A 23,069-nucleotide genomic window follows, 5' to 3' on the forward strand; every position below is an offset into this window, starting at 1 on the left:
GCGAGCTGCTGCCCCGGGCTGTTCCTGGGGTCCGGGGGTTTGGGAGATGAGGCTGGAGGCTGGCACGGCACGGCACGTCCTCCAGCACAGCCCAGGTACTCATGGCACTGCCCGCACCCTTCCTGCGGTAGCTGTCGAGATTAACCTTCCCAAAATTATCCCATGAGGAAGCATCTCGGGAGCCCCCGCGCCACGTCCTGCAGCCTGTGAGTGGGTGGGTGGGGGGAGCAGGAGGGCACCTGGTCTGGCTCTGCTCCGGTGTCCGCGGCCAGGAACGCCCAAGGTCGTCTGCGGACACCCCCGTGGAGACCAGGAGCATGAGATGCACGTGTTACATACACCCAGGTAACATCCGACGTGTGTGAGTCCACATACGGAATCATGGAGGGAAACGTTCCCGTGTCGGCACGGTCAGAGCAGAATCAGCTCCTGCTTTGGGTCCGGACCTGAGGCCCATTGTGCTTCCCAGCCATTCCCAGCTCCCTTTGTCACACCCCCACAGTTATTCTGGAGTTCTGACAAACCTGTTTGGTTAATACATGCCCGTCTTTCCTCCAGCGCTATTTCCTGCATGATTTGTGCCTCATTAATCCCGACACACAGACTGTTTTCAGTGTATATATATATCTCCCATTTATTCCTGCCCGCCCCCAGCTGCCTTTTGTTTCCCTTGTTCCTGGTGAATCCAGTGCACAGCCTCTATCCTTGAAAGGAAAATTAATGAGCTATCACATCTGCTGCCACTGGAGCAGCTCTGACCATGTGGCACAGGCAGCAGCTCTGCTGTGAGATGCAGAGTCATTCCTGATGGCTTTTGGGGGAGACAAATAGTTCCTCCTTCCCTCTGCAGTCTGCAGTGCTTGGTTTCCTGGGATGCTCAGACTCTCAGAGTGGGAGCACTGCTCCAAGGGGACTGGACCTGCCATGGGAAGAGAGGGAGAGGTTTTCACCAAAACCAACCCCTTTTCCCACCCAGGTCAGCACTTGGCTCTGGAACTGCCAGGCCCGGCCCAAGGAGAGGATGAACCCACCTCAGTTCCGGTCTTGGCCTGGGCCATGCTCCTGTTCTCACCCAAAAAGGAAAATAGCATTTGTTTTGCTGAAAAGGGAGAGGTATTTTACCAAACAGGGACACTTTTCCCTTTCTTACACCCCTCAGAGAACAGCAGCAAATGTTTATTGCTTATTTTATCAAAAATTCCTATGTGGAAATAAAAGGACACCAGCTGGAACACCCCATAGCCAGTGGCCACCCTGTGCCATCCTCCTGCCCCAAACTGGGGCTTCATCCCTTTTTAAAGCCTTTTTACTCCCTTAAACAGACCCTCAACCCAAACCTCACCTGCCCTGAACCCTGTTTGACAGGAACCACACACATTTGAGGGCCCAGAGGCACAGGGGTGTCACTGAGGTGAAGTGAACACCCAAAGCCAGGTGACAATATCACCCATCCTTTCCAATTTTAGGTAAAATCACCACATCCCTGACTGAGATGAACCCACAGGATTCGATCCTTCAGAAGAAACACCAACAAGTGAAGGAAACATCTAATTTTTATTGATTCCACATGAAGGGAGAGTAGTGGCCCCACAGCACCAGAGCACCTGAGTGGGGGCACAACCACTCCTCTGGTGTCTGTTGGGGCCAACTGGAAACCAAGAGCTTCAGAAAATGACAGTAAAAGGGGTAAAATTTATCTTAAATTAGACAAAAATACAAGGAACTAGTAATATTTCAGTTAACATCAATTTTTAAGTAAATCTACACATGAATAAAGGTGCTAGTAAGTAAACTATCTCTGAAATCTGAAATTGCAGGACTTCTAGGTAATAGAATTTCTTCCTGAAACTTATGGACACTTCTAGGGCCAGTGTAACCTCTGTCTCTCTGGACACACAAAAGCAACACTGGAGACAGGACCTTGCTAGATCTTAAAATATCAAATACTGAACGTTCTTTGAAAGGAATAATTTTAAATAGACTAAATTTTTTGCTAAGGAGAGTTAACAGATGTCTCTTACTGATGGTGTGAGAGGATTAACAGACACAAGCCTCCATAAAAACAATTTAATCTCCAAAAGTGGTCTATGAGAAACGTTTTGAAGGACTTCTATAAAATCCCTTCAAGGACTTTTATAAAATTCCTTTAAGGACTTCCATAAAATCCCCAACAATGTAAATCTCCTATGTGGAATATATGTTAGTGGTATCTTGTTAACCTATCATATAACCATCCTATAACTCATCATATAACCATGAATATTAAAGATAAGCCCAGCAGAGAACACCTGGGGCAGCACACCTGCACAGGCCCCTGCTGCGTGGTGTAAATGACAGGGAGCTCTGCTCAGCTCCCATGGTTGGACAAGGAAGGCACTCAACCCTTTTCCCAGGAAAACTGTTTGCTGAGAAGGTGTAACTTCAGGTGTGTCTTGATGAGCTGATGATTCTGTCAAACATGGGCCCGGCCCTGGCCGTGAGGTCGGCGAAGGGCTCGCGCTGCCGCAGCTCCAGGACCAGCTGCTTCTTCAGGACCAGGAAGATGTAAAACTTGGCTGCAGCTTCTTTCCGGTTGTTGTTCCGACAGAGCTCCCGAAAACTGAAGGAGCACGAGCCTGATGTCCTCAGTTGCTGCGTGAGGGAAATGAGAAATCAGTCAGGTCAGCTTCCCCACCGGTCAAACAGGATCCCACGGGCTCCAAGTAGAGAGAGCTGCCCAGAGGGAATATCTCTGCTTGAATGCCTCGAACAGGATCCAGCCTTCGTGGAATCATGGAAGAACAGAACAGGTTGGGTTGGAAGGGACCTTAAAGATCATCTCATTCCCCCACCCCGGGCAGGGGCACCTTCCACTAGACCAGGTTGCTCCAAGCCCGCATCCAACCTGGCCTTGAACACTTCCAGGAGTGGGGAGTCTACAGCCTCTCTGGGTATCTTGGCATCCGTGTTTATGGAAATGGCTCTGAACATTTTATTGCCACAGTATTGCTGGTACCTACATGTGTTACTAACATCTACAATTCCAATGAATTCCGTGACACCAACGGATCACTTCCACCGTGGTTTGTGTCTGAAAACTAAATATCCATGTGCAGCCTGTTCTTTGGTTACAGGGACCTCACAGGCAAGAACTAAGTGTTCTTATCTCTTGTTTTTTAAAAGGCTACACTGAGGTTTAAGTATGTATTTATTATTTGCACAGAGCCTTTGAAATGAGTTCATATAAAATTATGTTCAGAAAATTCTCGCGATTCCTGCAGCTGTGGGAGGAGACCCCACGTCAGGCACCCCAAATCCTGACATAAATACCCAAAAAAGCACAGTTACATGCTGCAGGTGAGGGGCAGCGACATGGACAGTGTGGAAGGAGGAGCTTTTCTGACACGGTCCATCTGAAATAACACCTGGTTTTGATGTCTAATAACAAGATCCAGAACTGGTACCTGTAAAGTTTTGTGTAACTGAAGAGTTCTTTTGCTCCATTTTATTTCTTCACTGTCTTTCTTGATCCTTTTTTGCTCCTTGAGAGGAAGTAAACAGAAGGTTAGTGTTTGTAAAAAGTCACACGCTGTGATGAAAAGGACAGGAGTTCCAGCTTGACTGAAAACCTGAGCATCTGGGTGGCCAAAGTCAGGGAATCTGACACGTCAGTGCTCACACAAGGTTTTGTGAACAGAGAGAAGAAGGGTACCTGTGTGCTTTCTGCTGCAGAGACAGCTCAGGTGCAACAGGCCAGGTACCATGGAAGGCATTCCAGTGAAGCAGCTCCACAGCAAGGGACTGCTCTGTGGGACTGGGATTCTGACAGTATTTGTACTGGATGTTCAAATATTTGGCATGGGATTTTGGGCTTAACCTCTGAAGCTGGCAGCTGACTGCCCTGGTTCCTGATGCCACCCAGGGCCACCAGCTCTGAGGACACACACCTTTGGCACCTCCACCTGCTGTTCTTCAGCTTCCTGGCCCAAGGAAGTTTTGGAGCTCTCGGAGAAAGCTGCTCCATCCAGCTGTGGGCACGGAAAGGACAATCAGCAGGGCTGACCATTTATCCATACAATGAGATTCTCATTACTTAGCTCTGCTCAGAGGATTTAATTATAATGAAGTTCTCCAAAATTAGTTAACAGTTGCTATTTCCACCGTGCCTTTCCTGACACTGGGAAGGACCTTGCTGTAGGAGTTATCCTACAGCTGAACCTGCACCTATGGGCACAGTTCAGGCACGGAGCACATGTTCTCTGCTGCCATTAGGTCCAATTTTGTCACTTTTCAACTTTAATGAGGCTTCTATTCTCTAAAGAATGCCCTTCACCCTAAGTGAAGATGGTAGAGATAGATAATTTGTTATTGCTTAAGTATTTCCTCAATATGAGACACAAAATCCTTTATAAAGATTAGTATATTTATCTCATCACTACAATATTTCATATTTAATATTAAGCTTTCATTTATACTTAGTGATTAGACTGTAATCTATACTTATCAACAGACAGTTTCATTAACCATTCCTTCACTGTGAGAGTTTACCAAAGTAATTATAAATAAACTTTTATGACACAAGCTACTTCATGTTCTCTTGGTTGGCTTTAGCCTCCTTTTCAAACATTAATAATTTCTTAATGTGTTTTAGGTGGAACCTTAGCACAAAGTGGAACCAATATAAACACACTTAGGTCTCTAAAACTGAGGAAAACTGCTCACTATAGTTTCATCACAGTTCCCATTGGTTTCATTTCTGGCATTCTGTGGTGGAATAACCACAAAGGAGTCATTTCTAATATTTCTCTCAGTCTCAGAATGAGCTGACTCCTGCAGGTAACTTGGCTCTTCTACTGGCAGCATCCCTGTATTAATAGAAAACCAGAGTTCAAGAGGCAATTACTGTGAGTCACTGTCCTTAAAAAAAAAAACAAACACTGAAACCCAAATATCACACCCTAGTTTGCAATCTTTGAGAGTAGGAGCCATAATGAGCAAGTATTAAAGAAACATCCTTCCCAACAGGAGAATGGAAGAAGAACCTTCCAAGGGAGTGTTTCCTTTTCTAAAAGTTGACCTTTGTGGATTCACAGGAGGTGGGTTTGTTGATTCATTTCTGAGGCAGAAACACAGGTTAGTTTTCACAGAGTGAAACATGACATTTTTTCTTGCCTGATATTAAGAAAACCAAATCTTCCAGATAGAAATAGAATTATTTACATGAATTTGAAAATTTGGAGAGCGGTTTGATTAAGCTCACAATAAGTGGGAATATTTTTTTTTATTATATTAAAAATACCCCAAATAACATCACCCAAATCTGCAGTTTCAGAGACAGTCAGAGAAACCAAAAGGTAACACTAAACATATCTCTTCATGCCACAAGGAAGAAAGAGATTTGCATTTCATTTAATTTCTAAAGAAGAAAAGAACAGTAAAGGACCAATAAAAGCAAACATACAAACCAACCTTTTTTATTAATAACAACAGTCCCTTAACTCCCTTAACATTTAACATTTTGGCCTTTGATTTGTAGACTACTGCACACAAACACCATGCATGTGTCTCAAACATTATGTAGAATAGAAAATAGTTTCTAACAGCTAATTCTGCACAAGAGAATTAAAATATTACCTGTGGTATCTTGGTCTTTTCGCATTTCTTCTATTTCAGAGACCCTCTGTACTCTACCTCCTCTCATCTTAAATCTGACACTCTTGAAGCATTTTTCAAACAACTGAAAATAATTATTTTTTCTTTGTTTGCTTTCAGAATATCACATCAGATCATTTGCAAACATCAACACAAAGGTGTGAATACGAGCTGCACGTTAGCTATTGGTACCTGGAACTTTAATATTTAAATTAGGTCATTCTGAAAATCTGCAGTTTTGATATTTTTTTTTTTGAAGTAACAGCATTCTGCAGCTTCAGCATTGTCCATGAACTCCATGAAAAAAAAAAAAAAAAAAGATCTTAGGAGCAGCTTGGATCATTTTCCCTTGAAGCCAGGAAGGATGAAAGAAAGAAATGTCTGCAGTTTTTATCCTCTTAGAGAGCAAGTTGTAATTCTGCAGCTGGACTCTAAGTGGTGAAGCTGCGCTGCTGCAGTGAACCCTTCCAAATCCGTCAGCAATACTCTAACAGTAATATTTAAGTCTGATGCACATTTAAAGTAAATATAGGCCAAAGATGTCTCAGATTGATTACAGAGAGGGAACAAGCCAGAAAACAATAAAACAAAGGAGAAAGTAGAACAGAAATGGACAGAAATGCAAAAAGTTGTGTCTTAGGTAAGATCAGTCAGGTGCCAGTGTGTGAAATGAAACACCAACTCTCATGTCTTTGTAATTTTTCCCTTCTTGTTGGACTGCAGGAGGTTAAGGCTGTGACTCTACAGATGATGAAGTAATTAGTGGTGAGTGTGCAAATAATCCTCAGGGGTCCAGCTGACTTGCACTGCAGAGCAATGCTTCCCCTGACACTGAAATTCGGATCAGACTGAGTCTGCAAAACCCCTGTCAGCCAAATCCCACCTCTGCAACGGTCCTGGAACCTACTCAGTGGCATAAACCCCACAGGGAGCTGATCTTTACCTTTTGCAGGTCAGCGTGAACCACAGGCTGTGTGGAGTGGGACAGGAGTTTATCCACACCTCCCCACTCCTTCCACATCATCGTTTTCTTGGTTGGGGGAGCGAGGTCCAGCGTGGCCAGGATGTCTGTGCAGTTGGTGAGCTGGTTGTAAATGGCACTGCAGCTGAGCTCCTTCTGTACATCCACCAGCAACTTCCTCTTTCTTTTGGTTTTTTTCCTCGGGGTCACAGCTATGTAGAGCAAGTAATAAAGAACAAGCCTTAAGGTCTATTCCCAGGACATTAGGCACAAAACATAAAATAAAAAACAAAAGCCCCGTGAATCAAACCAGCTGCTGACCCCCCAAACACCACCCAGACTTGAAAAATCAAAGTACAAGTGCAGAGGCCCTTTCTTCAAAAGATTGCATGAAATTTTCACTCTTTGTACTCCTGTACAGGAAATTCCCATATGTTTCATTACAGAAGACATATGACTATTGTACTAAAGAACTGGGAACAGGAGGACTTAATGAGAACACATGATATAGCAGCAAGACTGAATAAGCTGTCTTTAATCCATCAGGAAGTTAAGTGTTCCAAAAACTGCTGGTGCACTCAACAGGTTTCATTACCTCATAATTCATATCTGTATTTGTCAGTTTAATCCTTTAGCAATTTAATCAAGATGTAAACACAAAAGAAAGACACAGATTGGTTATATAGCCATAACTTCCTGAATATTGTTCTGGCAGGCTGGAAAATTCCAATGTGGTAAATATTGCTGTCAACGTGAGCTTGTTTATTTGCAAACAGCCAGCAAGGTGATAGGTAGCATTTAGATTTACTCACAGAGGAAATGTAATACTTTTTTTTTTTTTGATCTTTAATCAGAGTTAAAAGTTCACAAACCAACATTTTCCAAAGGCCTGAAAGTTTTAAGATCGTTATTTTAAACATTAAAGTCATTGATGTGATAAAATTAAAAATCACTGGTGATGAAAGTTCTTCAGGTGAAACTTCAGTACCACCCCTGAGCAGGCCAGGCTTGCAGTGCCAGCAGAGCAACAAAACTTGATTTGGTGCATGGAATAAACTGCAAGAAGAGACTTGGGCAGATCAGACAAATGACCTGACACTGGTTTTGTATAATAGTTACCATAAAATGGAACTCTGACAGAAGGAGCAGATGAAAACTAGAGTGGGAATAATCTCTTTTGCAAATGTTTTGACTACTAAGGAAACCAAACATAGTTAATGCAAACATCCAGCAAGAAAGTGATCAAGTTCTGACCTGTGTCATCGACTGGCTCAAGCACAAATCCTTCTTCTTTGAACAAAAGGAATGTCTCGTTCATTGTGTGACTTGCATCCTTCATGGTGGTGTCTGCACAGTTGGACTCAACTGCAAGAAAACCCAGCAAATAACCCAAATGCAAGAAAGCTCACAAGATGGACTGACATCTCAGTTGCACAACAGAGAATGATATCAGAGGAAAATGGTGAGAATTAGACAACTGTGGCTTTGTTTATAATCTCATAGTTATGTTCAGCAGTAATCACTGGCACTGCTGCTGCTCATGCCCTGCCCTGCACGTTTCCCTTCGCTGACCCCAGAAGGACCAGGCAGTGGGAGAGGCAGAAGAACTGATCTGGAGGAAAAGTGTTTAGGGGGAAATGTGTGTAGTTTCAATCTGTATCTGTTTGCAGTTCCAGGCAAGTGCAGGACAGTGTGGACACTTCTATCAATAGAGAAGGAACAGGGAGCACCAGCACTAGCACAAGCAGAGGCAAGAGCCACTCTATCCCTTTAAAGCTGTTCCAGAATTCTCAGTTTTAAAGCAACACCGTGATGGGGGAACAGGGATTTAAGATAACAAAGATTTCCCAGAAACACTTTTCAAAATGTAATTTATTTCATCAACATCAAACCAAAAGATTAGCAACACCTTTATGAACTACTTAAGTGTCATTTGTCACAGAAATATGAAACCAGAAATAGAATTTTTTTAGGTTGGGAAAGACTTTTTAAGCTCTCATAGGGAAAGTTCACAGTTATAGCACACCCTTATAGGGTTCTCTTCCCCCTCAAAAGGAACATCAAACTGTGAGCAGCAGGGTGGACCAACAGCATATCCAACAGGATGCCACATAAAAGAGTTTCTAAGCAAAGTCAGGTTACAAATTTGGAATCCCTAAATCAAATGAAATTACCCTAAAGTAGGTGGATGAAGCAGTTTAGAAAAAAAAAAAAAAGAAAGGCAAAATAAATGAAGAAGGGAAAAAGCCACAGGATACTGCACAAAGCTGAATGTGTGTGACCTTAGGCATTAACACAGGAACAGAGGGTTTGTGTGAGATGGAGCAGGCTCTGTAAACTCACTGGTTGTGCTGTTCTCTGGCAGATCTGGTGACAAAGGACGTGCTTCCTCTATATCCAGAATATCTCTATCTAGGCCATTTTGCTCATCCCTCAACAGGATTTCTTAAACACAAAACACACAGTTTTAGTCATCCTAAGCCTTGGTAGTCATGAAATAGCCTGATACAGCCTGATGTTACTTAAGGTTAATTCTCTGCAAAGAAAGCAAGCTCAGCTTCCCCAGATGGCTGTCAGTGGTGGGGCTGTCTGCAACAGCACAAAAAGGAGAAGGTTAGTCCTAAGTTTGAAATTTCCACCTTTTCTTTGAAAAACATGATCTTGATAGTGTTAACAGGTATAAATCTATAAGGTTTATACAGATATTCTAAGCCACAACAATGTAGAAGCTACTTTGCTGCCTTTGTTATTTCAACAGTAAGGATAAAAATGCCACATTATTTCACCTTTGAAAATAGAAGTTAAACTGTTAAGCATTAAGCATAAATTTAATGCCTTTAATTCTAAAATAATGAAATATAGCCTTTAAACCAATTTGGCAGTGTCTAGGTGATCATAGATTTAGTCATAAGTAGAAAACAAATGAAGCATGAAAACAACAAATAACACAAGATTTATGTTTGAAAACAACAACTTTGGTGCTGTCTTGTTTGTTTTCCTATAAGAATAAAAATATTTGGAGAGAAACTGATTCGGTTTGTCTGTTGCAAGCCCTACCAATCATATCTGCAGCATCCTCCTCATCTCCAAAACGGTCATGCTGGAAGCAGAACACATCTTCATGCAGCACAGACTTGTCTCCACTGGCACTGGCCGAGTTGTGATCAGTCACCAGGCTGTTGCTGCTCGTCAGGAAGCTGCCCTCAAAGAAGCTTTGTCTTCTCAGTGCATCTGCTTCTTCCTCTGAGGAAACACACAGCTTCTGATGCCTCGTCTGCCTGAGCTTTGGAAACCCAGATTCATCCATTTCCTAGTTTTTTCAAATAATTTTTAAAAGATTGCAAGATACCCCATACCTCAGTTGGGATAATCAATAAACAATTCTGCTAGCTCGGTAAAAGCAGAGAATGTTTAGTTTGATTCTCACTCTGATATCAGATTATATTGCTTACATAAAATTTTAAGCACAAGATGGTATGACAGACCAATCAGAACAAGCATGGAACAAATGCATGATAAATCACAGCTTTTTCACACGTGGAAAGGGATCTGTACAAAATTTCACATAAAATACAGTTTCCCTTATGGAATATTTCTAATTTCTCAACTTCTCTCACCAAAGTTTCTGACACAGAGAGGTATGTTGCTTTCATAATCCTCTGTAAGTGTGATGTCTTCAGCTCTGCTCTGATTCAAGGTGAAATGTTCAGCAACATCAATGGCACTGATGAAAAAAATATTATAAAAATGGAGGGTGAATTGAAACCCATTGAGCATTCAGCTGGAATGTGAAAATTGCTTCTAAATATCCTTCAATCCTAGAATTTCATCAGAAACCCCCATATTTCTCCACTCTCTTTTGCCAGTAAACTTGGACTCATTTGATTTTGTTCCTGAAACATCTTTTAAACCGAATGACACAACTATTTGAGCTGGCAGAAAAGGCACCTTTACAGAACACACCACACCACAGCCCTTGAATAAATGGTATTACATTGCAGCTGTACTTACAAAATAATAAACCCTTACTGATCCCATCAAACTGTATTTATGGGGAGGTACAGAGGAAGCCTCAGTGGAAATCTGTTACCCTGGACCTTCAGGGCATGAGAGCCATCAGAAATATAACTTGGCCTCCTGCTTTTTTTTTTTTTTTTTCAGTTTTCTACTGAATTAATGCTGATCTGTGTTAGAAAAGCCAAAGAAATATGCTGGCTTTTCCTCGGGAGCCAGGCTGACCCCTGCTGATAAAACACCCCGGCCACGGAGAGCAGTGGAGCAGAAATGAAGTCACACAGTGGAACAGTACAACAGTGGGGTTACTGGCCAGAGTTTCCAGGATTGATACTAACTTTTATCTCTTCTCTTGAGATCAGAAAGCTGTTTGCATCCTTCACTCAGACAGTTTAAAATCCTGAAGTCTAAGTTCAAGGCATTAATTCATTGTGAAGGTCTGTTGATTAAAAGACTGAGGAAAACTACCAAAGCACAAAGACTGCACCTGTAGCTTTGTAAAGCTCAGAATTTAGGAGAATTCAGTTATCAAATCAAAACAACCCCATCTGAGTCTTGATCAGGTAACAGCAAGGACAGCTTTTACTTCTGAAAATACTAAAAAGAATGAATAAAAACTAGGGAAGCATTTACTTTACATCTGGTAGTGGTGTTTCAAAATCATGAAATTCTTCAGGTAATGTAATGGACTGATAGGCAGCCTCAAAGTTCTCTTCTGGAAGGTCAAGAAGCCCTGAAAGAAACAGACAACATAACAAAATAAGTATCAATAAAATAAAAGTAGTGTTCTCCCAAGTAGGTATAATAAGCCTATAAACCTGTCAGGAGGGGCTGCTGCCATTCTAAATCACAGCATGGTAAAGCTTAGGCACTCCAAAGTGGAATTTTATTTTCCACATCTTTTAGAAGATCTATTTTTTACAGGCAGATACAGAAGAGTCTGCTGCAATAGGACCTGAAATATGTAAGTACTTGTGTTTCTGAATAGTTGCTTTAAGTTCCTGGAAGATTCTCCCAGCTGACATTTAGCCCAGAGTCTTTCATGGCACTGCAAATGAATCACTGTGGTTTCCTTTTCTCTCCTGTGTCTCCAGCATCAAATAATTATGTACTGAGACTGCAAGTACTTGGAAATCAAGAGAATCCTGGAACAATTTGGGTGAGAGGGGATTTCTGAAGGTCATCAAACCCAACCTTTTGCTCAGAATAGAGTTCATTTCACAGTCAGATCACTTTTGACTATTTCTGCTGATGGAGATCCCACAGGATCCCCAGACAGCCTCTTTCAGCATTTTACCACTTCCACTGAGATTTTCTCCCCCCTTCTGTCTAGTTTTAGTCTCTGTTTCTGCTGTGACACTTGTCTTGTTCTTATGCTGCATGGTGCCCTCCAAGCTGCTATAGTATCTATCCAAAATAGCCTCAAGATGTGCCAGGGGAGTTTCAGTTGGATATTAAGGAAAGTTTCTTCACTGAATGGGTTGTAAAGCCCTGGCACAGATTTCCAAGAGCAGTGGTGGAGTCGTCATCCCTGGAGGGATTTAAAACACGTGCAGATGTGGCACTTGGGACATGGTTTAGTGGTGTCCTTGGCAGTGCTGGGAGGAACAGTTGGACTAGATCTTTGGAGGGCTTTTCCAACCTAAACAGTTCTGTGAGTCTATGATTCTATAATTTGAAAATAATGCAGAGTAATTTTTCTCTATTCCGCAAACAGACCAGGTCACAAAGCAATTAGAGCTGGTAATAGACATTGGTGTCCCCATTCTCAGCCTTTTTTTAGACAACAGTGCCTCCCATTTGTTGCCTAAGTACAACAAACATAGAGCCTGTTGGATAAGGATCCAGTCATCTCAGCTCCCTTCTCCCTGGCTACATGGCCAGAGCTCAAAACATGCTGTCAGGTCTGGCACTGACACTGTTAGACATGCTGTCAGTGTCATCAGAAATTAAAATTAATTATCCAGGAATGGAGGCTGAATTCAAGCATCTCCTTGTAAGCCCACTTAAGATGCTGCTTCTGTTAAGGGAGTCGAAAACTTGAAATAGCATTAAATTAAGCCAGACTAAACACCAGCAGTAGGCACAAGTATGTTCAGTTGCCTTTGGGATCAATAACGTGTATTTAACAATATCCAAAAATTAATTTTTAAAATGAGAGCTGTAAAGGATACAGCTGGGAAAGTGCTGGATTTTGAACACACCTGGGCGAAAGGCTGACTTCATCTTGGTCAGAGCTTCGCTGCAGTCTGCCAAGAGGTACTTGGCTTTCCTGTGGTAAATCCGCACCACTCCCAGGAGTAAGTGTCCAGAGGTTCGCAGAGCTATAGCAAACTTAAGGATTAAAAACAAAAAAAAAAAAAAAAAAAAAAGTTGTTCAGGAGTTAGGATTTTTTTTTTTTACAGTTACAGTAGTAACAGAGTTCCCTATGAGAGATGAACACCTCCACCCCGGGACTTTGCAGGAGATTGCTCCTCATGGCACAGCCTACCTTTGGGGAGATGATCTTTTGCACGGTGTCCTCTAAATTGCACTCAAAGATATGTGCCTTGGTGAGCTTCTTCTCCCAGTGGGCAGCCAGCCAGATTTTGGCCAGCGGCCCCCGCTTGTTGATGAGCAAATGGACGTAGAACATGGTGCCTGGCCAAGGGTTGCAGGGCAGCCCTGCTGAAATTCCCCTTGGGAAATTCCCCCTTCCAATGGGAAATGGGTCCCGAGTGGGACTAGAGATTTAATGGGATCTAAGGGAATGGGGGACCCAGTCGGGTGCTATGGGGAGGAGGGGATTTATGGGATCTGACTGGATTGGGGGTAGGGGAAACCCAGGCAGGTATTGAGGGAATGGGAGGATTTACTGGGATCTGAGGGGATGTGGTACCCAGGTGGGTATTGAGGGGATGGAGGAATTTAGTGGGATCAGGAGGGGATGGGGAGATTTAGTAGAGTCCTGAGGGGATGGGGACACCCAGCTGGGTGCCAAGGGGATGGGGGAACCCTGAGAACACTGAGGGAATGAAAGGATTTAGTGAGACCCTGAGGGGAGGGGGACGGGGAGGGGGAGATTTGGCAGGACCTTGAGGGGACGGGAGGGGGAGGATTTAGTGGTGCCTGAGGGGACAGAGGTGAAGAATCCAACCAGACCGTGAGGGAAGGGGAGGATTTAGCAGGACCCGAGGGTATGGAGTGACCCAGACGGGCGCTGAGGGGATGAGGAGATTTAGTGGGATCTGAGGGGACAGGGTGCCCGGACAATGCCGGGCTGGGGAGGGTGGTGGTGGTGTTGGATTTAGCGGGATCCTGAGGGATGGAGGGGCCCAGCCGAGCTCTGAAGGGGCCCAGCTCGGCACTGCGGGGATCGGGCGGGATTAGCGGGCGCTGAGGGGGCGCGGGGGCTCGGGGCGGGCGGGCCCTCCTCAGGCCGCGGCTCAGCCGAGGGCGGGAAGGCGCCGCAGGGCGGTCCCGGTACCGTCCTCGGAGCCGCCGGTTCGCGGCAGCCCCGGCCGCGGCCCTGCAGGGCTCGTGTCCCCTCGCCGCGGCCCTGCACAGCTCTGGAGCCTCCGGCAGGGCCCTGCCGCTGGAAACTACTCCCCATTCCTTCCTGGGGCTCACTGGGAGCACACACACATCCCTGGGGGCGCCCACACATCCCCGGGAGCACGGTGCTGCGCCCCGCATTTCAGGTTCCTAAGAGAGGAGAGCAGTCTCACTCTCCTTCTTCTCCTTCCTCTCCTGCCCCCCCTTCCTCTCCTCATCTTGCCTCCTTCTCCTCCTCTCCTTGTGCTTCCCCTCCTCTTCTCCCAGCCCCTTTCACCCTTGACATTCTAAGAGCCTGCTTGCAGGCACCACCCCATCCATCTCTTTCTCTGCAGGTGAGCAGCTCCTCTGTGGCTCCAGGCACGTCTGATAAAACTCCCTTGTGAAGGAAATTTGCAGAAGAAAAACAAAAAGAGGAAAAAAAGGGGGAAAAAAACCCAAACGAAAACAACAAACACAAAAATTCCCCAGAAACCCAGATCTTCAGACGGGACCTCTGTGCAGAGGGAGAAGGGGAAAGGTTTGCAGCCACCCACCTGCACCAGCCCCAGCCACCACCGAGAGCAGAAGGCAGTATGTTTGCACACTTAAGTGTCATCAGACAGGAAAAAATTAGTTTGCAACCCTCTGCTTCGTGCTTTCCATGCTTTATATTCAGGCAGAGCACAGCAAGGCTCCCGCTGCTCCCAGGCACAGCCCAGTGCATCAGCTGTTGCCATATCACAAGGCACCTGTGGTTTTCCCTGTCTCCCTGGTGTTAGCTGAAGATAACGAGATCTTAATTATCACCAGGAAAGTGCTGAGCTTCTTCCCAGTGTGGCTCTGCAGTTGGTCATAGTGGGAAGCAGGGCTCTGTCCTTCCATCTGCCTTTGGGCAGAGTGGGAACACTGGGCTGGGGCTCAGATGTTTGAGGAAGGAGAGGGATTTTTGCTATAAACCACCCTTGGAATGGTGTATCCACAATGGGGACATGGAGGAACCTCCCATGAGCCCCAAAGCAGGTGTCCACTGCCCCTGCCAAGGCACCAAACCTGCTTGGGTGTTCCACACCCTATGAGAGGGAAATTGCCCTCTCTGGTGCCCACTGTGCTGCTCCAGACCTCCCCAGTGCCGAGGCTGATGTCCAGCCCTGCCTGCCTGGGCAGTGGCAACAGCTCCTGGGAGCAATTTGCAGAATCAGAACCCCCCCTGCCCTGTGGGGACCACTGGGGTGCTGTGTCTGTGTCACACAGGGACCAGCAGTGACAGGCGGAGAGGCCGTGATGTGCCAGGCACCGCTGGTCCTCCCAAACTGCTGGATCTCTTGACGGAGTGGAGCCAGCTCCTGAATTGCCCAGCTGCTTCTTCCCTGACCTCCAAGTCACCTTGAGCCATGCTGGCTGCGGGCGCTTGCTCTGCCATGGGATGCTCTGAATGCTAAGGAGGCAGGAAAGAAGCTTCACCTCAGTGGTGGGGCTGGATCGGGGTCAGCACTGCCAGGGGGCACCAGACAGCTGTGCACACCCCAAAATCGGGCTGTGCTGCACAGGGCTGTGCTGGGGGACAGAGCCAGGTATACAGCCCATCCAGCTTCATCACATTCCTGCTCCTGCTGTCCTCCTCTGCCTGCCTGAGGCTCCTATTTGCTGTCCCTCTCATCCACATTAATAATTTCTTCTGAGCAGTGACATGTGCCCATCCCTGGCAGCCCCGTTTGGCTCCCTCACCCTGCTCCATGTCCCAGACTCCCCCACCCTTTCCCTTTCTTTCCAAGCCCTCTGTCTCTCCCCTCCAGCACTCCTGCAGTTTCATTGTGAATTTTGGCAGTGCTCTCTCTGACCTTGGCTGTCTCCCTCCTCTCTTTGCTCCTGTGCTGGCAGCATAAATCCTGGCTGTCTCTGTCTCCTTCCCTTCCCTCAGTGCCAGCACCTTGGGGACGGAGTGGCCTTTGCCAGCCCTCAGCCTCACGCTCAGCCCCTCAGGATCAGGCTGGGGAAGGTTTTTGGGCTGTCCTGGGGCCCTTCAAAGGCCTGGGGTCACCTCCCAGCTCCCATCCAGCAGTGGCAGTGGGATCCTGGGGCAGCACAGTGCCAGCAGCAATGCTGGCAGGATGTGTCCCTCCACCTCATCCATCACAGGTGGCCTCCCGAGCGTTGCTGTGGGATTGGGGTGCAGGAGCAGCCCCCCAGGCAGCACGGAGCCCTGACCCCATGGCAGGCTCAGCCCTGTCACTGTATAAAGGCATGAATAGGTCTGCTTCTGCCACCCAGATTCCCATTGTGGCAGGGCTCCCAGCCTTTGCATCCCTGGGCTTGGGTGCTCCAGAATGGAGGGCTTGACCAGGGCTCTGTTCAGGAGCAAACTGGCGTTGGTTCTGTCTTCCCATGGAATTTGGCAATGGTGAGACAGCAGATCTCCTCCTGCCCGTCTGTTCACAGAAATGTGCCCGCCTGCTCCAGATCCATCTTTTCCTGCTGATTCGGGACAATCTGTGTCCCATGACCTACTTGTCTCCAAGCATCTCCTGCCTTCCCGTGGAGTGGGTTGATACTAAAGCCTCTCTAAATGTGGTTAACGTGTCAGGATGCACTTACATTTATTTTTAATTCTGCTTTTTTCTCGGCCCACTTTTGGCTGAGTCCCCAGGGACATTGTGCTGGGAAGCTTCTGTGTTTCATAGAGTCACGGAATGGTTTGGGTTGGAAGAGACCTTACAGATCATCTCATTCCAAGCCCCTTGCATTCGGCAGGGACACCTTCCTTTAGACCAGGCTGCTCCAAACACCCTCCAGCCTGACTTTCAACACTTCAGGGATGGAGCATCCACACTGAGGAGGCAGGAGCAGAGAGCAGGTGGGTCACAGCACACAAAACTTCCACTGCAAACTTAAAAAATAATAAAATCATGTGTATCCATGCCCCTGAGATGGGAAACAGTGATGCTATCAACCACCCTTGGAGTGATGTTTTCCTAGCCCACCCCACAGCCCTGTGCCCTGCTGCAGCTCGGGGAGTAGAGGTGCCATGTGTTGGTCTGGTGAGTGCTGGTCAGCATCATGGATAGGCACTGTGCCTGGATGGGTGCTGAGCTTGGATGGGCGCTGAGCCTGTCCAGCCCTCAGAAAACACAAATGCACCTCTTTATTTGTGCGGCACTTCCTAAACTCTCTGATGCTTTTTGATCCCTTTTAGCTGCATCTGACAGAGACTCCAGAGAAAATCCCTGGCCCTGTCATGACACAGGTGGCAGGAGACTCCCATCTGACATCCCCACACAGGGCAATGCTCTCCAACTGTGACTGGCAGGGAGCCCAGTGTGGCTGCAGAAGAATACACTGAGGGGGGATAGGGTTCAGGACATGGGCGGGACAGGGTGCAGGGCATGGGGGGGCCCAGGGCGCTGGTCATGCATCCCTGTGTCCCTGGCACTGTGCCAGCAGCACTGGGTGAGCTTGTGGGAGATGCTGGAGGCATGTGAAGCTGTTGAAGGGAATGGCAATGTGATGGACAAACCTTCCCGGCAGCTGTCAGCAGCCCACCCGCTATCGCTCGGGATTTACATCCACATCCCCAGGCACCGCTCCAAATGTGGAAATAGACCACGTCTTATTAACAAACGAGGGGAAGCGTGCGGCTGCCAGCAGGTCACTGCCGGGGCACGGACCTGGGTCCGGTGCCAGGTCAGGAAGAAGCAGGGTGTGGGCACTGACGTGAGTTCTCTGTGAAAAATTGAATAAATTGTGTGTGCGTGTGTGAAGGGGGGACTCTGTGCCATGGGACTGCAGTGGGACTGTGGTGGGACCATGGGGACCAGGCTGTCTCAGTTTGGAGCATTTCATACCTGATGTAAACCCGGGTCAAACCCCCAATTCCCTCTGGGGATTTGGGGACAGGCTGTAACCTTGTGGAGACTCAGGGTGGGCAGTGGCCGGGTGGGAGCTCTCCCTGCTGCCTTTAGGACTGGGGACGCTCAGGTTGCAGCCCCAGTGTCCCCATCCCAGCTGTGCCCCGTGGTTGTGGGGAGCACGTCCCCCAGGCACACCCCATGCAAACCCCACCGTTCTGCCCTGTCCTCTCCTCCAGTGCCCCTCCCCACGCAGCCCCCCGCGGTGCCCACGGAGGGCTCTGGCGCTGTTGGGGGGTGCACGGAGGGGTCCCTTTGCACGGGGTACGTGCGCAGGAGGTGCCGGTGTGCAGCCGGGTGTGTGCATGTGTGTGCCCCCCGTACGTGTGTGTGTTGTGCGTGTGCGTGCGGCTGCCGTGCGCGACCGCAGCTCGGGGCACCCACCGCCCGCCCCGCGGCGGCACCGGCACCGGCACCTGTCCGGGGAGCCGGGGAGGCGGCGGGGGTAGGCATCCCGGCTCGGGGGGCCGGGAGGAGAAGGGAGGCAGCTCGGTGCGGGCACCGGCGGGGCGGGCAGACCGAGCGGAGAAGCGGGAGCGGAGCCCAGTGCGGGAGCGGGGAACCGGCGGGCAGAGCCCGGCGGGAGAACCGAGTGCGGAGGGGGGCAGCTCGGTGGGGTCACAGGGACACGTGTTCCCACGGGGGGTGTCAGCCCGGTTCGAGGAGGTGGGTCGCGCAGTGGGAGCACGGTTTGGGAAGGGGGAAGAGCCGGGTTCGGGGAGGCAGGTGCCGGGTTTAGGGAAGGGGAGCAGCCCTGTGCGGGGACTCGGGGAAGGGGAGAATTCCAGTCTGGGGGCTCGGCTCCGGTGAAGGGGGACAGTCCGGGCGGGGACTCAGCTCCAAGGGGTAGCCCGGTACGGGTAAGCGGGATCCCCAGAGGAGAAGCCCAGTTCGGGGACCTGCGGGGTGGGGTTGGCAACCCGGTTCGGGGCAGCGGCTCTGGGGACAGAGAGCATCCCGCTCCCAGGGGTCATCTCGGGTTTGGGCGAGCATCCCGTCTCCTGTCCGCGGGAATATCCCATCCCGGTCCGGCCGCTCACCTCTGGCCGCGCAGGCCGGCGGCGGTTCCATGGCGTCCCCGCGGGTGGCAGAGCTGCGGAGCCCGGGCGAGGCGGCGGCGGGTGCGGCGGGTGCGGGGGCTGGTGCGGGCGCGGGGGGGCCGGTGCCGGCGGGCCCGGGGCTGGCGCTGGCGCTGGGCTGCGCCCTGGGCGGCGCGGCGCTGGTGGTGCTGGCGGGGGCCGTTCCGCGGGCGGCGCGGCCCGACCCCGCCGTGCCGGCGCGGCAGATGGAGCGGCTGGAGGCGCGGGCAGCCCGGCTCCGCGCCCGCCTCGACCGCTGCACCGTGGCCGGGCTGGCGCTGCTGGCCCTCGGCGGGCTCCTGCTCGCCGCCCTGCTGCTGGCCGCCGCCGCCGCCCGCCGCCGCGCCCGGGCCGCCCGCCGCACCGGTGGCACCTACGGCTCGGTGCGGCTGCGGCTGCGGAGGGTGTCCGCTGACGGGACGCGGGCGCTGCTGGAGAGCCAGCTGAGCCCCCCGCCCCAGCCCCCCGAGGGGCCCGGCTCCTAGCCGTGCATGCCTCGGGGACACCCTGCTGCCGGCAGAAGCGGGAGTCCCCTTGCCTCACCCGAACACCGATACTACCTGGTGAGACTTGGCCCGTGCCAGCCTTCAGCCACCACCCTCGCCTCCTCGAACCGTTTTCGGATGGGGCTCCCATCCAGCAGCACTGGAGTGATGCGGCTTTGGGATACACCACTGGCCTGGGCTGTTCCCCACCACCAGCACTGGGACAATGTGGCCTTCAGACCCCTCATCGCCTCCCCAGCACCTTCCTGGACAGGGTCCTGCCACCAGAATCACGGCAGCAGCACCGTCAAGGCACCCATGGGATTTTCACACCGTGGCCGGTTGCAGTCTGGGCTGAACGTGAGGCTGAGCTCCTTCCCACAGCCAGGACCTGGCTGCTCCTCTTCCCAATGGATCTCCTCAGTTTCCGCCATCAGTGACCTTTCCTAGCAATAGTTTCCTGTAAAACTCTGTGGCACAGAGCTGGTGCTTGCACTGCTCCAGGCAGAAGAGGAGGAGGCAGCAAGAACGTCCACCGCCCGTGCAGTGGGGGCCAGCCCCACCCCAGCCCGTATCCCTCACACCCCACCAGCACTGTTCCACACAGCAGGATGAAGGCCAGGACACACGCCTGCACTGTGCTGAGCATCCCACTACCACCAGCAACCCCAGAACAGCCTCCTCAAAAATCATGGTGCTCTGTACAGAGGAGATTGGATGATTCCCAGTGCCTCGAGGCAATGTGGTGGCCCGACAGTGCTGCCGCCAGGGTGTCCCTGCGCCGACCTTTGTGCTGATCCCAGGGCCGTTGCCTGTGGCAGGAAGGCAAAATTGCATCTCGGGAATTAAACATGAAGCGTCATTAAAGCACAATGTTCTGCGGAAAGAGAAATGGGTATGAGCAGGGTGCTGGGAAAGGGAAATAATTATCCCATTGGAAAATGCACACCCACAAAAGGTGCTGTTATGAACTGCCACCAGTTTTCAATCCATTCTGTAAATTACCCACTTCAAACGTTCCCAGATGGGGACAAATCCCTCCAGACAGCCCGACATAGAGGAAAGTCACTTTTAGACCCAGTAGAGTTGCCTGGGTTGGGCTTTATTCCAGGGCTTCCAGTGTCCCCTTGGATGCCGGGGAGCGTCCTCTGCCCTGTGTTTCCATTTCCAAGGCTTTGCAGCTAATTCTTCCCACTGCTGTGAACGGCCGTGTGTCCCTCTCCATCACTACATCACCCAGCTACGCTCTATATTTATTGTAGGATCCCAGGAAACAACCTTGAATGGCCTCACACCCACAGTTCTGACACACAGGTACCTCTCCCTGGGATGAAACCGTGCTTGGGGTGAGATTTATGGCTGTGCTCTGCTATCTCCAAACGGTCCTGGTGTGGACGCAGGGGTGACACTGTGGGAGGGAGGGGACTAAGGGAAAGAAGGGGAGGAAGGGGGAGCTCTGGGTCTTCCCAAGGCGCTGCCCTGGGGAAGGCAGATGTCCCTCCCACAACTCAGCACTGGCCCTGTATGTCTGGATTAGAAAATAAACCTGTTAGATGGAGAAATCATCCTCATCCCTTTTTGTCACTTTAAATAAGCTGGAAGAAGCGTTTCCAGGATGAAAGGCTGAGCCTGGTGGAGGTTACAGCTGCTGAGCAGCTGCTGTACGTGAGCACGAGAAATACTCCCGTGGATTAGGGCATGAGGCTGCTCAGGAGTCTGCGGGAAGGGGCTGTTGTTGCTTTGTCAGCGCGTTGCTGGGCTGTGCCTTGAGTCCCTGCGGGACTGGGGGGAAACTCTACATGGAGAAAGATATATTTGCAGTGAGCAAACTGTGTTGAGGAAGGAGTGCCATTAAAGACAATTTACCACCGAGAGTCCAGGGCTGGGAAATGCTTTTGTACACAGACATCACCCCTGCCAGGCTGAGGCAGGGGGACATGGAACTCTCTGACCTGCCTGTCCCTTTATCGCTCTGGCAGATGCTGGGGACAAGGCACTGGTCTACGGCAGTCAACTCGCAGAGGGGCATTAAGAAGCAATCCAAAATAATCCAGAGCGATGAGAAAATTTGGCTGGGAAAGGCTGATGCTGTGCAGCCTGGGTGGGATGAGGGTCACTGGCTCTCCAGTCCCCCAGCAACGGTGTTTTTGGGGTGTCTCTGCTTGTGCCAGGGAAGAGAAAGCAGGTAGGGCCCAGCGTGCCTTTCCCAGTCCCACATAACTGGGCCTGCTTTGTTTTCCTGCTGGGCCACACGCATGGCTTCCCTGTACCCGGGATCCCAGGGATGGAGCACCAGCTGCAGGGTAATTAGCAGCACTGGGGGCTCTGCCATCCCATCAGGAGAGTGTGGGCAGGTGCCATGGGCTGGGCGGGCTGGCAGATGGCCTGAAGGACTCTCTGGGGATCCTGAGCTATTACCAATAATCCAGTGCCTCTCTTTAAACGTGTGGTGGAAATGCCTCCCCGGTGCTGCCGGAGGAGGGAGGCTGTGCCTGTGCCAAGACCGCACACCCAGCCCCAGCCGCTCCTTGCAGACTCCCCATAAAATTAACATGGGGCGTGTTGCTGTGCTCCCGTGCATGTTAATGTTTCCTGCCACTTACGGTAGCAGCAGTGGTGCCGAGGACAGAGACACATGGCTGAGGGCCTGGACTGTCTTTCCTGCTGAAGGGAGACCCGGCCCTCACAGCTGTTGTGGTACGAGCCCGCAATGGGGGTGGCTGCCCCCAAACCATTCGCAGGGAATGGGGTCTGGGCTGGCCAACCCTATGGATGGAACAAGGAATGTGCTTGGGAACACTGGCCCTCAGGAGCCACCTCTGCCATGCTTTGTCTCCTTTAGTGTGAGCCAAGCCAGCCACAGGGACAGTGTCCTGATCCCACCATCCTCTGACCCAGAGAGGAGGATCCTTGCCTCCTTTTACCTATCCTTTCCAGAGTGGATGGCTCAACCCTGAGAGCCCTGAGGCTTAGGCACAGGCCTGCAGTGGGCACTTGTCCCCTTTGGCACCCACTCCCCTCCTCTGCCACCTGTTTCCCAGCTGCACAACACCATGGACCCGCCGGGGCCAGGCGCTGCAGACAAAAGCGGGTTCCTCGGCCCCGCCGCAGCCTCTCCCGGCGCTGACTCGCTTTAATTAGCCCCATCAAAGCCGGCTGCGTCTCTCCCTCCTGGAAGGTTGCAGAACATGATTAATTCAGGCACAGAAAGCAGCCTCCCCCCCGCAGAGAGGGGCCCCTTGATGAGGCCAAAGCTGTTTCCTCTTCCCCAACACCCCACGCAGCAAGGCTGGGGTCTGCAGTCTCTCAACCCCAGCGGAAAGGTTTGGGGCTTTGTTCTCCTGGGACAAAGCTGTGGATGGGTTCAGGCTGTCCAAGGGGCCGGAGGGGACAAGCAGGAGCGATGGCCTCACCGATTCCTGGGTCTCTCTGTCCATCCCTCCCATGCTGCTCTGGTCACAGGCATCACCCACAGCCCAT

The 23,069-nt window shown here is 50.1% G+C and overlaps 1 protein-coding gene across 3 annotated transcripts; it reads right to left on the bottom strand.

Moving 5' to 3' along the window:
- Positions 1-1,566: 1,566 nt before the first annotated feature.
- RAD21L1 (RAD21 cohesin complex component like 1) lies at positions 1,567-19,326 on the bottom strand. Of its 3 annotated transcripts, none has more exons than XM_051802908.1 (13): positions 19,066-19,326; positions 12,811-12,940; positions 11,240-11,339; positions 10,210-10,316; positions 9,650-9,835; positions 8,936-9,037; positions 7,847-7,957; positions 6,575-6,804; positions 5,614-5,716; positions 4,702-4,844; positions 3,927-4,007; positions 3,444-3,521; positions 1,567-2,631 (listed from the first exon to the last, which is right to left on the bottom strand). In XM_051802908.1, exons 2-13 carry the CDS (start codon positions 12,830-12,832, stop codon positions 2,422-2,424), a joined length of 1,473 nt encoding a protein of 490 aa, XP_051658868.1. In that variant the 5' UTR covers positions 12,833-12,940; positions 19,066-19,326; the 3' UTR covers positions 1,567-2,421. The 3 variants fall into 3 exon arrangements, with proteins under 3 accessions (XP_051658868.1, XP_051658867.1, XP_051658869.1); XM_051802907.1 differs by lacking the exon at positions 19,066-19,326 and adding an exon at positions 13,099-13,741; XM_051802909.1 differs by lacking the exon at positions 19,066-19,326 and adding an exon at positions 13,099-13,742 and having other exon boundaries at positions 2,509-2,631; positions 3,444-3,518; positions 3,923-4,007.
- Between the last annotated feature and the right edge of the window lie 3,743 nt (positions 19,327-23,069).

Source organism: Manacus candei, unplaced genomic scaffold (genome assembly GCF_025592945.1).
Source record: "Manacus candei isolate 608988 ecotype Guabito, Panama unplaced genomic scaffold, ASM2559294v1 h1tg000057l, whole genome shotgun sequence".
NCBI lineage: Eukaryota > Metazoa > Chordata > Aves > Passeriformes > Pipridae > Manacus > Manacus candei.